The sequence below is a fragment of the Astatotilapia calliptera genome, chromosome 6 (genome assembly GCF_964374335.1).
Source record: "Astatotilapia calliptera chromosome 6, fAstCal68.1, whole genome shotgun sequence".
Lineage (NCBI taxonomy): Eukaryota > Metazoa > Chordata > Actinopteri > Cichliformes > Cichlidae > Astatotilapia > Astatotilapia calliptera.
The window spans coordinates 3,753,567-3,770,772 of record NC_137427.1 but is presented as its reverse complement, the minus strand read 5'-3'; the positions used below and the strand labels follow the sequence as shown (position 1 = coordinate 3,770,772).

The 17,206-nt window shown below is 40.3% G+C and overlaps 1 protein-coding gene and 1 long non-coding RNA gene across 2 annotated transcripts; both read left to right on the top strand.

Annotated features, from left to right (window-relative positions):
* The first annotated feature begins 2,280 nt into the window (after positions 1 to 2,280).
* Positions 2,281 to 6,141, top strand: ccr7 (chemokine (C-C motif) receptor 7). Its single transcript, XM_026169747.2, has 3 exons — positions 2,281 to 2,511; positions 4,161 to 4,210; positions 4,437 to 6,141. The coding sequence occupies exons 1-3, from the start codon at positions 2,358 to 2,360 to the stop codon at positions 5,499 to 5,501; spliced, it is 1,269 nt and encodes a 422-aa protein (XP_026025532.1). The 5' UTR covers positions 2,281 to 2,357; the 3' UTR covers positions 5,502 to 6,141.
* A 7,677-nt stretch (positions 6,142 to 13,818) lies between these two features.
* Positions 13,819 to 16,706, top strand: LOC145429361 (uncharacterized). Its single transcript, XR_013909589.1, has 4 exons — positions 13,819 to 14,096; positions 14,196 to 14,295; positions 14,691 to 14,752; positions 16,553 to 16,706. It is a non-coding gene; the product is annotated as an uncharacterized LOC145429361 (long non-coding RNA).
* Positions 16,707 to 17,206: the final 500 nt, after the last annotated feature.

The window sequence follows — 17,206 nt, the reverse complement described above, 5'->3', positions numbered from 1 at the left end:
GTTTTTGTCTCGGTCGTATCATTTTATTTTGTTGTATTTATCCGCGACACCTTAAAGGCCGGTCCGTGGCGCAAAAAAGACCGCTGTGCTGGAAGGCTGAGGATATCACTGGCTGCTGCTGGGATTTGTTATTATGCTTCAGTGAGGGTTGCATTGACAATCCAACACAACGGGCAGCACATTGAACACATTTTATAAGTGGTCAGAAACTTGTAAATAACTCATGAAAGAACAAAGTTACGTTGAAACCAAACACACCATTGTTTTTCTTGTGACATTACCAATAAGTTTGATGTGTCACATGGCCCTCTTCCTACTGAAAAAACAAAAGTTTTATCCAAGATGGCCGACTTCTAAATGGCCACCATGGTCACCACCCATCTTGAGGAGTTTGCCCCCTCACAGATACTAATGTGCCACAAACAGGACTTTAATATCACCAACCATTCCCATGTTATTACGGTGTATCCATATAAATGGCCCACCCTGTATATTTGGGCTTCAGCTGTATTGAGCTACTAAAACAGCCCAATTTAAAGCCTTCTCTGCTCATTTTCAGCTCCATATTTTTTATTTTCTTTTATACTCTGCTATCTCTTCAAAGTTAACAGTAATCCTTTCTCCTGTACTTAGTCTCTCCAGTATAAACGATTGGTTGACTGATTTAAGTGCATTCTTTCTGACGACCAGAAGGGGGAGGGGCTGCTGGGACTGTGGTGGCAAAAAAAAAAAAAAAGGGCATCAGGTTATACAGAAATTTATAGAAAAAGGGAACTTCTGTTTAAGAACTTTAGTTTTGTGTATTATTAAAAAGGTAATTCTGTCATTTCCATTTGTAATTAGAGTCAGAAAGGATATGCTCATTAGATAATGGCTAATGATTTGTCAATCACAAGTAGAGCAGATTGAGTAGAGAGAAAGTGGCAGCTTGTTGTGACAGACTGATTCAGCTCCACAGATACCAAAAAACATGCAATAAAATCTTTATAACATTATTTAACAGCAGAATTCTCCATATATAAACAAAGTCAATTCTTGTCTTTCATCATGTGCAGCCACTTCTTGTGCATTAATTACCTGTATGAAGGTGTGTGTGTTTGTTTCTGATTAAGTATTTTGATGTTTTTGTTTAGCTTTTTTAAACAAACACACCAGATATTTTTGAATTCATCTGCACGCTGCTTTTAAATGCCTTACTTAAAAGCTGTACTGTTTGATGACAGTACTGTAAAACATTCATGGTGCAGAAATAAGAGCTTCGCCATGGCTCACTGCACTTGCATATAGCATTTTCTCCTTTGCACAGTACAGGTAAGGGAAGTGGGTAACATGTGAAGGAATTGTTCTGATTTCCTCTTCCTGTTTTTCATAGCAGCAGTACCCATCATCCTGTTCATCTCCGATCCTGACACAGTAGGTGCTTCGAGTAATGCCACAGATCTGGCAGGAGATTTAAATCTTTGTGCAATGATTTGTAAGGTTTCAGCCTCATAAGATTGGAAACTAATCACCATCCGATTGACAGATCTGATGGTTTCAACGTGAAAGATGATACGGTGCATTGTAACATGCCACGTTTGTACTGTGGTTAGTACTGCCTCAAGTGAAAGCAACAAACCACAATACCGCAGAGAGACAGGTGTGCAGAAAGCTAGTGCAGATCTTGAGTTAAAAAAAAGCAGCTCTGTAGGGTTTCACCTCATGTCCAGCATTAGCCCTGAATGTCACAGTAACAGCAGCAAATGTCAATGAAAGCAAAACTATCTTTCAGTATGAACACAAAACATTCAGAGAATTCATCTGTTTCATTCAGCTCTAAGCAAATGCTGATTATTATCAGGTCAATACGTGTTAGCTCTCAGATTAGTATCTGCCGACTGCAATGTGTAGCTTTGAACTTCAGCCACCCCTTAGGCACAGAATCACTCAAGTTCCTCTGAACTAACATTTGAAATTTTCACAGTGCTTTACGCATCAACACCTACGACTTCTCAGTTAGATACAAGGAGCAAAGGGCTGTGCAAAGAAATGTCAATGTTTGCTAGTAGTGTTAACAAATAATTCAACGTGATCAAAACCACCAAACCTGTGCTTTCTTTTTATTCTATAGATCATGTGTAGTGTTACATGGTAGAGTGAAGATTTTGAAGAGGTTATAATCTCTTTATAATAATAATAAAGAGTTGTAGTAGGCAGGTAGGGGTGTGTGTGAGTGTGTGTGAGAGAGAGTTAGGGAGAGAGAAACAAAGAACACCAACTGGCACACACCATCGTAGCTTGAACTCCATCTATATTTCATATGATATCACTGCGCCATTAACTGAAGTTAACTTTTGTGACATGTGGTTTCACTTCACATGTGGTGGTTACCACGTGATGTGGTATCAGGAAAAAAAATTCAGAGACCTGTCAGTGAGAATGAAGGGAAAGCACCATCAAATAGACAGATCCGCGTGTGCAGCGGCTTCACCTACAGTGAACTACCGTCAGCCAACATGACTCCTCTCAGAGGTGAGTAGAGCTTAGAAACATAGTTAAAGGACGTTTGTGTGCGCTGTGATGAATGAATGAATAAATGCAGACAAAAAACAAAAAATACCAAAAAGATTGTGTTTCTTAAATCTCACGTTTTATATTTTAAACCTAATGATAGCTGCTGTGGCAGTTTCATCTACTATTGAACACTTAACATGGACTTGCATTTTTTTAGTGTGTTAAAGCTGCTTTTTTAAATACTAGAGACTTTGATTCAGCAACTTTACAACTACCTGCTTACTGGTGGTAAAATAAAATAATAATAATTGCCTTGCATGGTTTGTTCTAGTATATGTCTGTCGCAAGGTTAGATAAATCACAAGGTTGCATTTGGTGTAATAATCTGGGCAAAGTCGAGTGTAGATTCATCCGCTGCGACAGCCCCTTGGGAAATAAAGGAGCAGCTCAAAGTATCATTTTTGAAGAAGCCCAAATTACTAAAAATACACTAGTAGCATTTAAAAGAACTTACATCAACAATTAGGAAATAGAAGCAGATTTTATTGCGGTTGGTAACACTTGTCTTTAGTTTTAAATATTATCAACATATCAGTAATGTCACAATCTATTAAAAGTCTCATTTATCTTAACAGTTTCACTAATCAGATTTGTGAGTACCACAAATAACTTTCATAAGAAAAAAAAAAGAAGGAACGGAGTTTTCCCCGATGGCCACATGATCAAAAGCCCCGAAAACAGATTAGAAAAGATAAAAGATGTAGGCCAGAAGGGGGAAAACTTCTCAAACAGTCTATGATTGTTTGGCAGTAATAAAGAGTCGTTGCAGTCAAACAGTGAAAACAGTTATTGTCAAGTCTTTTACAAGCATAAAATCCCACACATGTAGACAATGTAACAATAATAGAAGAAGAAAAACAAAGAACCAGCTGTTCTCTTATTTACAGTTGGTCACCACAGCGGATGGATCTGCTGTGACAAAAATGTGACAAAGGATTTGTGTTTCTTCCCGAGCTTTCAAATGTTAACCAGTACTATACTAATAATACTTGACAATAAAGCCAAATATCAAATTTCACTCTGGGTTAAAAGCTGACAAATAAACACGAATTTCATGCGTGTTATAAAGGAAATCACCCTAATACCACCAATTAACTAACTTATTTTGGGTTTGATAGCTTGATTAGTTCAAAAGATGTGATCTGTACCACGCACGCATCTGCTGGATTTGTGTAACTCCAATGCAAACTGTTAGTCATGTGCAGAAATACACACACACATGCACATAGTGAAATTGTTAACGAACATATTTCCTTACAGACGGACAAAAATAATACAATCCAGAATAAGTAGACCATTTTTGAGGTGTCCAGGCCCAATACAATATTAAAAACTAATAACACCCTTCTTTGAATTTTGAAGTAGAAATTTAAAGGTCATTCAGCCCTCTATGGCTTGAGGACCAATTGATTTGGAAGTTGGGTATTATCTGCATAGAAATACATGTATATGGGTTTTCTACTAAACCTCCCTCGCACAGAAGCTGAGGAAGTCCAAAACTAACGTTTGAGCATCTTGAAAAGTCATCGTTTATATGAACACTAAGCTTGTCTCCACAGATCCTATTTCTAAAATAAATAAATAAATAATCTACATTTGTTTTTCAGCTCTCCAGAACTTTCTGCCGACTGTGCTGGTATGGTTAATGACCTCTAAGGTAAGAGAAACACCTCACTGAAGCTCTTCTTCCAGCTGTAAATATGTTTGGGATAAATAGTATTTACCGAACCGCAGTCTTCCCCTGTGGTACCAAGTGCTCCCCCTCCCCCCAGGAAGTGGTGGTGTAAAAGTACAATGTACCAAAGGCAGGTGGCAGGTGTAGTTTTGTCTGATCTGCTCTGTTATTTTACTTTTTTCATGTGTTTTTTGCTCTGTTTTTGCAGCCTTGCTTGTCCGACGATGGAAATTACACAACCACTACATTCACAGATTACAGCTTTTCCAGCTGGGATTATAGTGAGATTCCTGAACTCTGTAAGAAGCACTCCAATCGGCAGTTCCGCTTCGTGTTTATGCCCATCTTTTTCTCCATCATCTGCTTCCTGGGGCTGGCAGGAAACATGCTCATCATCCTCACTTATATCTACTTCAAGCGACTCAAGACCATGACCGATGTGTACCTGCTCAACTTGTCCTTTGCAGACCTGCTCTTAGCCCTGTCCCTCCCCTTTTGGGCAGCCAACTCCATGGTAGAATGGGTGCTGGGTCTAGGGCTGTGCAAAGCCATGTACACCATTTATAAGGTCAGCTTCTACAGCAGCATGTTGCTTCTGTCCCTCATCAGTGTCGACCGCTACTTTGCCATCTCCAAAGCAATCTCTGCTCACCGCCACCGCTCCCAGGCAGTGATTATCAGCAAGTTGTCATCAGCTTTGGTCTGGGTGTTGGCCCTGATCTTCTCTGTGCCAGAAATGGTGTACACCACCATCAATAACAACACCTGCACCCCTTTCTCCAGCAACTATGACCCACTTCGCATCACCGTCCAGGCAACTCAGATTGCTTTGGGTTTTGTCCTTCCTTTCTTGTTTATGACCTTCTGCTACAGCAGCATCCTCAGGACCCTTTACTATGCTCGTAGCTTTGAACGGAATAAGGCCATCAAGGTGATTCTCGCTGTGGTCGCTGTCTTCTTGGTCTTCCAGACGCCTTATAACGTGGTCCTGTTTTGGAACACAGTTCTTACAGCACGCGGAGTACCGATGGACTGCAAATACGAAATCAACCTCCTCTATGCCACTGACACGACCCAGAGTTTGGCCTTCCTGAGGTGCTGCCTGAACCCCTTTGTTTATGCCTTTATCGGTACAAAGTTTCGTTATGACCTCCTGAAACTACTGAAAGAGTTTGGCTGCATGAGCCAGGAGAGGTTCTTTAGGTATACCTGTGGGAGGAGGCGGAGCTCAGTGCCCACTGAAACTGAGACCACCACCACATTTTCTCCTTAAAACAGCGTCCGTGTGGAGGAGTCAGCACCTTCAGCCTAGTGTTACACACCTGCTTACAAAGAGCTATGGACAATATCAAAGCATATGTTTTTATATGTAGATAGCTTAACTGGGACTTTTGTGGAGGACTGCACAAATAAGCTGAACTAAATTTGGCTCAATCTTAATTTTATGTCGCTGCTTGAAAAAAAAGAAAGTCTGAATGACACAAATGGATTTCCAGATGTTTTTCTGCTCTCCTTGTTTTTGTATATTTGTTCTAAGGTAGAATATTTCAAGATGTTTGTGATCTTAAAGAAAAATGTCAACAGTATTAAACACCTTACCACACAGTGTTACAAAAACAGAAAAGTGCATTTTTAGTTAAAAATAGGTTTGATATACACAGAAGTTTGATCTACATAGATTCTTTTTCTTTTTATCACCTGAGTTTATTTCTGTCTGTATCTGTTAAACAACTTTCATGATCATTTTTGCATTTGCTACAATGTATATTATTTCTGTCTGTTTGTGCTTGTTATTCAAAGCAGGGTATATCAAATCAAACTAAAGCCAGCTGTGTACCTTTTATTTGTACTTTTCTCTGCCATTTGTAAATAGCCCAGATTATCAAAACAAGATTAAATATATTAAAACAAGATTTCAGGTGCACTTATTACATCAAAAATAGCAATGGCATATTCAGAGAAATTACAATTAAAAATGTGCACTTTGTCATACTTCATATGCTAGCTGCACAGGATCTGTTGTTCTTTTTTGTCCTGTATATAGTGTTCCAACACTGGAAGCTCACATTAATCATGGTAATCCCTGCAAGCTAAAAGCTCAGGCTTCAGACGTCTCAATCTTGGCACTCACCTGCTCTCCGATATCAGTTTGCAAGGGGCAGCCAATCAGAAAAAAGATGATGTCAAAGCATGATTCAGATAGCGTATGAAGGTCTAGGATAAACACATAATGCATAGAATAAATAAAGATTATTCTGAATTTTGAATCATGTAAAGTTACTCTAGTATCTACAGTTGTAAAATAATAAAAATATTAAGTTGGAGATTAGTTTGACTATTTCTTATGCAGGGCAGATAAAAAGACAAGTCAAAACAAGAAATACTTTATCACAAGAGTTGAGAAATGAATATGTTACATAAGCCAATCAAATTAAAACAAACACACAAAAGTGATGAGATCAATAAATTTAAATATGCCAAAACAAGAAGCTTAAATCCAATCTGACTGAAGGTACTGAGGTGTGAGATGTGCCGTATCTGTCCCTGTAGCACTAGAGCAGCAACTGATTTTGGACTAAAAGTCTAGTAAGTTGTGCAGAAGGTGGCGAGAATCCATTAACTAACCACATCCCTTCGACACAGCCACAATTGCTGCAGCTGCAATGATTTACTGCTTTAATTACAAATACAAAGTATTAAGTGTCACAGTTAGAATGCAAAAATAGATAAGGGAAGGATTCTTGCCAAATTTGGAAAGGATACAATTCATCACTCGTTTACTCAAAGTTCAGTTGAGGATAGAAAATAAAAACAAAAGAAACAAAAGAAAGACAAAACAGATGAGTCGACAAAGAGTAACACGGGGCTATTCATGTACAGAGGGTTGATTAAAAAGATGCACAGCTGAAAGGAAAGAGAGACAACACTGACATTTAGGACAGCACTCACAACCACAAAGGAAGGAAAAACAAAGTCAAAATAGAGCAAGACAAAACAGAAGACTAACCTTCAAAATAAAACGGGGAAGTAACAAAAAGACCCACACCAGACGTGGTAACAGAGAGAGAGGAGAAGGCACTGACGAGACGAGACAAAGGAGGAACATAGTGGCAATTACTGAGGGAACTAAAACTACTATAACTAATAATAAAAACCAAGACATGAATCAAAACATCACATAACCGAAACTCATCAGCGGAATAACCATGAAGTATAAATTGGAATTAAAGAATCCGTAACGAGACGAAGAAATCGAAATCCACGACACTGAGTGTGATTACAAGGGTTTGTGGTTTACACAGATTTTCATCTGTTAGTGAGGTAGGTGGCTCTAACCCAGGGGTGGGCAACTCCAGGCCTCGAGGGCCGGTGTCCTGCAGGTTTTAGATCTCACCTTGGGTCAACACACCTGAATCACATGATTAGTTCGTTACCAGGCCTCTGGAGAACTTTGTTGAGGAGCTAATTTAACCATTTAAATCAGCTGTGTTGGTTCAAGGACACATCTAAAACCTGGAGTTGCCCACCCCTGGTTTAGTGCGTGACGCCACCAGGGGTGCCACTGGGGATCTGGGGCCCCATGGAAAAAACATATCACTTTGGGCCCCACCACTTTAACAAAGGAAACCACGGCAACATATAACACATTTTTATTTCAGGGAAGATTGATGAGATATATGCAAGTCATATTTTACATTTTCATATTTTTTTTATGATAATTGATAAATTAAATTTTAAATTTTACTTTTTCAGTGATTGGTGGCTTAAACCAAATACATATAAAATATATGTAAGTTTTTTGGGATGGAAGTGAATTTCAATACTCATCTATAAAATTGGGTAAAATAAATTTTTACTGCTTTAACATAAAACTTAAATAATCCTTCGATTATGAATTTTCAAACAAAATATAGTGAACTAAAATATGTCTCTGTCCTGAGAACTGGTGGAACTCAAATAGGTTTTAATTGGTTTCAGCTTCCTGAAAGCTCTCAGCACCTGCAACAGTCATAAGACAGTGTGGAAAATAAACGCAGAGTAACACACACTTCTCCAAAAACGTTCTATTTAAAGAGTGTGTAGAATGCAAATATTATTTCCCAAGAGGCCTCCTGCAGGTGAAAAAACTTCTTGATGTGAAATATCTCACCTGTTTCTTTAGATATCAGGGCCGGTTCAGTGTCAGGGGTATAAGGAGATGGGAGTGGGGCAGCTAAGCCTGAGCCACAGGTTTGATGTGTTTGGCCTGGCAGCAGGTCAGCAGGTAAAGTACAAAGAGTCTGCCTGCGCCGATTATATGTTAGCTAAAAAAACAAAAACACATGATTTTCTGTTAGAAATGAAATAAGTTCACTAATCCAAGGAAAGTCGAGCAGGTTGGGGAGGAGAGGATGTTGTCTAAGCTAACATCCATCATGGACAACACCTCCCACCCCCTGCATGAGACTGTACGAGCACTGAGCAGCTCGTTGGGGCTTTGGAGACTTGTGGGTGTTTTTGACCGTAACTCCCATCCTGCAACGTCATCCACGCCAAGCTATATGAAGGGGGATGAGTCTTAGTACACCTGGACAGAAGCGGCAGAATGCCAAACAGCCAACTGTCACACATCAGTGAAAGGGGACAAGGTGAGAGACACTGAGCGATCCAGAAACCACACACAGGCGTTAATAATCATTCCTCGGTAGATTTACCTACTGCAAAAACTGAAAGCTCTCTTAGTCATTTGAGCCTTTACAGTGAGTAAAGCTGTGCTTTTAAGACAGTCAAAAGCACCGTGCTGCAAAGGATTTATAACAAGCTATCAAATCCAGAATGATGTGGAGGTAAATATATAAATAATGCTCAACGAGTTTTGGGAACACCAAGATCAAGAAATGAATCAGCATTTTTATAACACTCTTTACAGACAACTTAAAGGCAGATTAACCCATTAATACACAGAGCACGTCCTTTAATAAGGAATGATGATACTGCAGTGGTTAGGTGTAATAAGGGTGGGCAGGAGTCAGAGTGCAGGAACATTTTGGAGCGGCCCAGAAGAAATCACCTCCTTCTGAATGTCAGCAAGACAAAAAAGATGCTGGTTGACTTCTGGATGAAAAACACTGCGACTACGCCCATCAGCATCAGGTCAAAGCAGCGGACACGCTGGAGGAGCAACAGTGACGCTGTGTACAAAAAGGGTATGAGCAGACTCCACTTGTAAGGAAGCTCAGATCCTTTAAGGTGTGCAGCGAGATGTTGGAGATCTTCTACTAGTCTGTGGTAACGATAGTGCCAGAAACACCAGCAGGATCAACAAACTAATCAGTGAGGCTGGAAGCATCACTGGAGACTCCATGGGAGTCAGGCATCACTGAACAAACTGCTCTCCATCACAGTTTTCTATAAAGCTGTATAATAAATCTTCATTCTGTGAGGTGAACACACTCGTCAAGCATCAGATCCCAAAGAGATTTTTGTATTATACCTTCATGCAGCAGTTTTTCTTACAGTTATAGTGCACATATTATTTATTAACGCAATTTTAACTTCTTTCACATAAACAGGTCGATGGATAGATGCACCAAACCAGGAGCCAAGATTTCAGGGCACATCTGTACTCGTTTCTACACCAAATCATCTGTATAGCGTCTGATATGTCATCAGTGCTTCTTCAGATTGTGTTATCACAGAAAAGCACTATAGGCAGCCCATCTGCAGACCACTCATCATATTTGAAATCATTTTTCCAAATGTGTTAGCACTCCACCATCATTAAACTTCCCTCATCTCTTTAAGTGAGCTTTGAGTTTTCATTTAGAAGAAATTATTGGATTTCACGAGCCTTTTTTTTTTTTAGCTTGCTAGTTACCAAGTGTGCATGAGCCTAAATTGCCTAAAAAAAATAATATAGTCATTAATATTTTTTTCTGTAGTTGTACAGTGCAAAAATATATTGTACAGTTGTCGCAAAGCACACCAGTTGGGAACCACTGCCTTAAGCACGCACACAGATGTATTATGGTCGTGTAAAAGTGCTGCAGATAGCAAGTTGTAATTGTGCATTGTCAAAAATACTTACATTACTTTTTAACTCCCTCTCACCCCCAACATCTTCTGGATTAGCTTTTCTTTCTTGTGTCTGCTTCTGCACCCTTGAACTTTACACGTCTGCACCGCATGATCTCACACACACACACACACACACACACACACACACACACACACACACACACACACACACACACACACACACACACACACACACACAGCTTCAGCACATCCTCTACAGCCTCACGGCGCATATAATTTAATGTGCACACATACAATCAGACAACACCAAGCACCACTCGGGTCTATGTATCGCGCTCTTATGGAACCACACCTTCTTGCATATGATGGATGTGTGATTTTTCTCCTTCGTTTAAGCGTCACACACAGCGTGCAACATCAGCTACACACACACACACAACCATGGGTACACTAAAGTGTGCTAGGTTAAAAGGTTAAAGATATTTAAGACCTGTCACAGCTATAGATAAGCAAGTTTCCTAATGTGTTCTCAGCCTGCTATAACTCTAAGCAAAGAGGAGTGGCAATTTTAATTCATAAAAGTGTTCAAGTTATAGATCCAGGGGATAGATTTCTAATAATTAAATGATTTATATGTAACAAAACGTTATGTATTGTCAGCTCAAATGTTGATGACCCCTCATTCTTCCACGCTTTTTTTTTTGTGGTGCACTCTCTGAACACCCTGCTCAGGTTGCTCACTTGTTCTTGGGGGCGACCTCAGCCGTGAACTAAATGAAGAAATGGACATGCTCAATACAGGAGGAACTCAGTGCAACTGACAGTCCACAAATGTAATTAATCAGTACATGAGCGATTATGGACTTGGCAACGCATGGCGTTCCCTTCAGGCCAACCGTAGGGACTTTCTTCTCACGTCCATCACTTCTACTCTTGTCTGGATTATTTCCTAGTTAGCAGCTCACTGCTGAGTGACATTTGAGACACTTAGATGTAGGGGGTGTCCAAATTCATAGGGTGCATCCTCCTGAGGACCTGGCCTTCACGGTCTACGTGGGCCGGGTAGGCCGGAAGTGTGAGGCTGTGAAATTGCATGTGACCAGCTTTATATCATATAACCCCCTATTGCGGGGCGTGGTCTGCGGTGCCGCTGCAGGGGAGGCGGACGCAACTAAACAGCATCCGCAATCATGCCTTGCCAGGATAAAACACTGAACTGGGTCCTGAGTTGATGTTGTTGTTGTGGTGTATGTGGTGGGCTGCAGCCCAGCGTGTGAACAGCAACCAGAAGAATAAAATGTGTGAAATCCTCAAAAGCATGAACGTGTGGTCATCGGGTCTGTCGTGGTTTTGCTACACTCGCTTAAAAATATGTTACAGTAGATCGAGAACTCAAGAAAACCATGAATCAACATATGAAGATGCTGCTGACGTGAAGCAGAGCAAAGCTACAGAGGTTTTATTAGAGACTGAGCTAAGCATTTTCCAATTTTTCATAAATGGTAAAAGCTGAAATTTCTTCAGTATTGAACAGCCGAAATTTGACTTTCTTGTCAGAGATTCCCCCCTAAAAAACAGCGGCCGTACACAACGATAGACTGGTGGGTAATAAGCCAGTGAAAAATGCAGAAAACAGAGATTTTTTGATGGGAAACTGGTCTTGAAGTACACTGAGAGACAGCACTGTGCAGGAAGTGGGATTTTATTGTGGTGGAAGCTAAACGGCAAAAGTAAGAGAAAAGTCATGACGATGTTTTTCAAATGTGAAGTGTAGGTTCATCTTCTTTTCCTGCTGGTTCAGTGAGTTTTGGTCGGAGTGATGAAACGTGCAGTTTAAGAATCTGTGAGATGTGAACAGCGCTTTGTGTTTCTGTTTGCAGAATCTATTTACCTGCCCTTTAATTGCTCGGTGGTTGTTAAAATAGTTTTGTGAGTTATAAGCTGAGATTCTGGCGTTTCTGGCAAAATACATTTATATTTAAACATCTTTCAGAATTTAATTAATTGATATCGGACTATTCAAATTAAAATCTATTTAAAATCGGGAAATCTATTTTTTTAAACCCACAGGATCTAACAGAGGTGGAGGATGGACTCAACCTGGGTGTCTATTGCCTTATGTAGTCTGGGAGTTGACTGAATGTCTGGCGGGTGTAGTTTTCCCTCTGTGGTTGGGTCGGGTGGGCTTTCCTTGGCTTGGCCCCAAGATGGTGCTGCAGCCATGTACCCTGGGCTAGAAGGGCCTGGGGCCCCCTGCCCTTGGTGGATTTTAGGGAACAGGAGTGCCTATTAGGGTCAGTGGGGGGGCTGGCTCCAGGAATCAGGACACTTTGCCCTCTGGGCCTTTCCTCCCCATCCCTAATTGCTTCCCGCTCCATCACACCACCAAACATGCAGGGCCTTGGACACTCTCATTACCTACATTGTCATAACACATACACCTCTTCTGGGTGGGCACACTGAATGGCGTCTAGACAGGGGGTCTGTTCGTTCAGCCTCACCCCACCTGACCCCACTTCTCAATTTTAAATCGCATGTAGACATTGAGGGTTCTGTGGAGGGGTCGTGCTGACACCAGCTGCTATCTGGCAGAGGGTTGTCTGTGCCATGCCCCCCTTTTTAAATGCACTTTAGAACACCATGCATGGACACCACGTATGAACAGGCGGAGTGAAGCATGGGCTCTTTTTACAACCCTGTTCCTTGTTTGCCATCTGGGGCTGGAGGTTGAGAGGACGAACTGGTCGTCCGTTTAGGGTCTGTGATGGTGGACTCCTCTGCTGCTGCGGGGACTGAGCCGGTCGGCCTCCACCCCAGAGTGAAGCGGACCATCTCCTGGGTCTGGGGCCTAAATATAGAGTGTATATGGGGAGTGTGAGTGTGTTTACAGTGTCCATTTCTGTGTGTCTCCTTGTTTTGTGTGCGTGTGTGTTTATTCTCAGGTTTGCAAAGTTGAAACAGACTGATTCAGTCTTAGAGCAGCTGTGTCTGTGTTTTATTTCCATCTTGATGCACCTGATTGTCAGAGGTGTCAGACTTGGTGGTCCCAGCTTTTAAAGTAACCATTTCAAAGTAAGGTGATGAAGTTGATTGTATGGTTGTAATGATTTTGGTTGCGCAGCTTCTCCGACCACAGATAGATATAGACGTCTTTTGTTTATGAACTCTTTATAGCTCCCTTTCTTTCAACCAATCAGCATTTTTCACCGACACACTGCACACTGTTGTACACACTGTTGGTGATGTACAGTGGCAGAAATAATTAGTTGAACATCTGCTAAATGAGTAAATTTGCTCACAAAGAAATGGACCATCTCTAATTCTTTTATGTCGCTTTCATTTTAATAGAGAGACATAGAATATTGTCCAAAAATTCAGGAAACACAGTACATACAAGTTATAACTTGATTTGCATGTCGTTGAGTGAAGTAAGTATTTGATCCACCCCAAACAAAACCTGAAATCCTTGCTGTCAAACACAGTGGCAGCAACGGTGAGAGATTTTGGCCCACTCCTCCTTAAAGACATTCTCTAAATCTTTTAGGTTTCTTCACTGTCTGCATGATTTGAGTTTCTGCCCCCAGCACTTTCTCCCAAGGCTTCTCTGTGTCATTTAGATGTTCACAGACAAACTTAAGACAGGTCTGTACCTGCGCCTTCTTGAGCAGGGGAATTCAAGATTTTGGTGTTGTCTGGCGTGTTATCAGCGCTGTTCTGGGAAACTATCTTCCCACCTGCCTTCAGATGATTAATAAATTTAGTTTGGGGCTGATCCACCACCTTCCTCAGGATCATCGTCACGCAAAGAGGCGAGATATTGCGTGGGGCTCCAGACGGAGGGTGACTGACGGTAAATGATAAATTGACTGTTCTTATGCAGCACTTTTTTCTGCTCTACTTAAGCACTCTTTTCTACACATAAGTGCTTTCTATCCATCTACACATTCAGACTCCAATCAGTGCATCAGAGGAACATGGGGTTCAGTATCTTGTCCAAAGATTGAAGCAACGGATCTCCACCTGCTGAGCTACAGCCACCCCACGAGTGGGTGAGGAGGGTCAATTTACATTTCATCCATTTCTAAATAATCACGCACTGCTGTCACCTTCTCTTGACAGCTCTTTGGTTTTGCCCATGGTGGCAGAAAGGTTGAAATGGAGTTGAGATCAGGAGTATCTGTAATTGATTGATGGATTGATTGATTTCTGTGAGCCACATAAACACATCTGTAGAACCCACACTTCTGGCTGGGTTTTAGGGTATCAAATACTTGTTTCTCTAAATGAAAGTTATTTCTCTATACTTCTATCTGTATATGTTATCAGCCAGCAGGCCACACAGCCATGCTCTACCTCAGGTCTTTTTCCTCTGTCAGTCAGCATGTTATCCTCAGTAGCCTTTTTTCCTTTATTGCTTTTATTGACAGCTTTTTGTCTACATCAGGTGCAGGAACAGCCTGCAGAGCAAGAGAAACCACACTTCTTACTCCTCTCAAAGGGAACAAGGTGGGATTTTACATCTTTTAGAAGCTTCTCAAACGTGATCCTGAGCAGAGATCTCATTCCAACTGATTTATTTATTCAATATCACTGGTTTATTTCCCAATTCTCTCACCCCCCAAAGAGATTGGGCACTAAGAGAAATCAGTCTGTAATCCTACAAAAAAAAAAAATCTGTGCAAAGAAAATGTTTTGTTCTTCTGCTTCTTTTATCTGGAAATGTGCAACCTAATCCCGGTCCAGATTGCAAATGCTTAAGTACTCCTTGTGATTTCAAAACTCGAACAGGTCTTGGTATCACTCATTTAAATGTCAGAAGTCTTCTTCCCAAAATTGATTTTGTGAAAATTTGGATGAAAGAGTTAGATACTGATATTCTTATATCATCAGAAACCTGGCTTACTAAATCAATTCAGTTCTTTCCCAACATCAGTCAGGATTCAGAAAACAACACAGCACAATAACTGCTGCTGTTTAAGTGGTTAATGACATCGCTGATTTAATGGACTGCAAAAAATCCTGTGCTGCTCTTTTTCTTGACTTGTTAAAGGCTTTTGATACAGTTGACCGTGCTATTTTATTACATAGACTAAACAATATTGGTCTATCTGTAAATGCTGTAAGTTGGTTTTCAAATTACTTGTCACCAAGAAAACAGTGTGTCCGGGTCTTCTTCCTCTTTTCTCCCAGTATCCAAAGGAGTTCCGCAGGGCTCCATATTAGGGCCATTGCTATTTTCTCTTTACATAAACAACCTTTGTGATAATTTCTCGAATGCAGCATTCCATCTTTATGCAGATTAAATACAATTATTTATTGTTCATCCCCTTCAGTAGCACAAATCCTGCAATTTCTGCAGGATTTGATGTCGTTCAGTCCCATTTAACTCAAGTTGGTGTTAAATCCAGAGAAATCCAAGTTCATGTTATTCTCAAATGGCAAAGAGTTGTTAGCTACGTCTCCTAAGATTAAAACAATTCAAGGAACTGAAATTGAAATGGTCACATCTTACAAGTATCTAGGGATCATTATAGATCAGAATTTGTCATTAAACTAAGTTTCTTTTTTAGAAATCAATCCTGTTTCTCCCTCCAAGTGAGAAAACACTTGATTCATGCAACTTTTTTACCTTTATTGGATTATGGTGACCTGCTTTTTATGAATGCACCTGCCCACTACCTAAAGACGTTGGATACTGTGTACCATTGTGCTTTACGTCTTATTACCGGCTATGGAAATCGTGTACATCATTGTTCTTTGTATGCTGCTGCTAAATGTCCATCTTTGCATATTCGTAGACTCTCCCATTGGTTGATCTTTATCTATAAACCTCTCCTTGGGCTGGTTCATCTTATTTATGTGTTTATATGTGTAAAAACCACAACCAATGCAGCCGTCGTTCTCACAATATCCTACAATTGATTGTCCCAGAAATCAGAACAGAATTGGGGAAAAAGGCTTTTACATACGCTGCCCCTGCTTCCTGGAATAATCTGCAGAAGGAACTGAAATGATCAGAATTGGGAGAGTTTAAGTCTGTCTTAAAGGAACGAGAGAACAACTCTTTTACTGAGTGTGATTGTTTTTAATGTACTCTTAATTTGATCTGTTATTGTATATTTTTCACATGTTGGTATGGGATATTGTATTTGTTTTAAATGTTATGTACTTATGTGGTACGTGTATTGTGACTTTTGTTACCATGATGCCAGGTCTCTCTTGGAAATGAGATTTTTAATCTCAATGAGATTTTTTACCTGGATAAATAAAGGACTAATAAAAAATATATATTTTGTTTTTACACAGGAGAGACCGCAACATGTTCACAGCTTTAATTCTACAAACAGAGGTTTAAACACAGGGATATCTCAAGGTTTGTTTTAGTAAAGAAAGAATAAAAGGAACTATGATTGAGCAACATCCAAAGAACACACAAAGAACTCTCATTGTGCTTCTCTTGATATTTCATGCCCCCCTCACCACCACCACACACACACACTTATTTGCCTTCAGTGAACTCTGCTCTTGTTTCTAAGGCAACTTTTCATCCAGTCAACATTTGACCTACACCCAGAGCGTCTTTGTTCAGGTTTATGAGATTAGCAAACCATTGCATTCTGTTTTCATTTACACACTAATTTTTATCTTTATCAGTGTGTACTCACAGATAAAGGGGTGTGTTTAATGCAACACACATTCTGACTGTATTCATTTAATAGTTAAAGCAGTCTTGGGTAATAGTGGAGCAATATATTATTAACTATACACCAGCTGTTATAGGGGAAGAGCAGGGCACACCTGGGACAGGTCACCAGTCTGTTGCAGGGCTACATCAAGCCCTCACATGTAAAACTTTTGAAATGTCCATAACGTCCTTTGATCTGAACAATTTGTTAAGCTCTATATTAATGCTGGCATCTCCTCACCAAGAGTAACTCTGCATTTTATTGACAAAATTAC

Coding starts and splice junctions, on each gene's coding strand:
- ccr7 (XM_026169747.2), top strand. CDS start 2,358: ATGTGGTGGTTACCACGTGATGTGGTATCAGGAAAAAAAATTCAGAGA. Junction 2,512..4,160: donor CAACATGACTCCTCTCAGAG/GTGAGTAGAGCT, acceptor TTTGTTTTTCAG/CTCTCCAGAACTTTCTGCCG. Junction 4,211..4,436: donor TATGGTTAATGACCTCTAAG/GTAAGAGAAACA, acceptor CTGTTTTTGCAG/CCTTGCTTGTCCGACGATGG.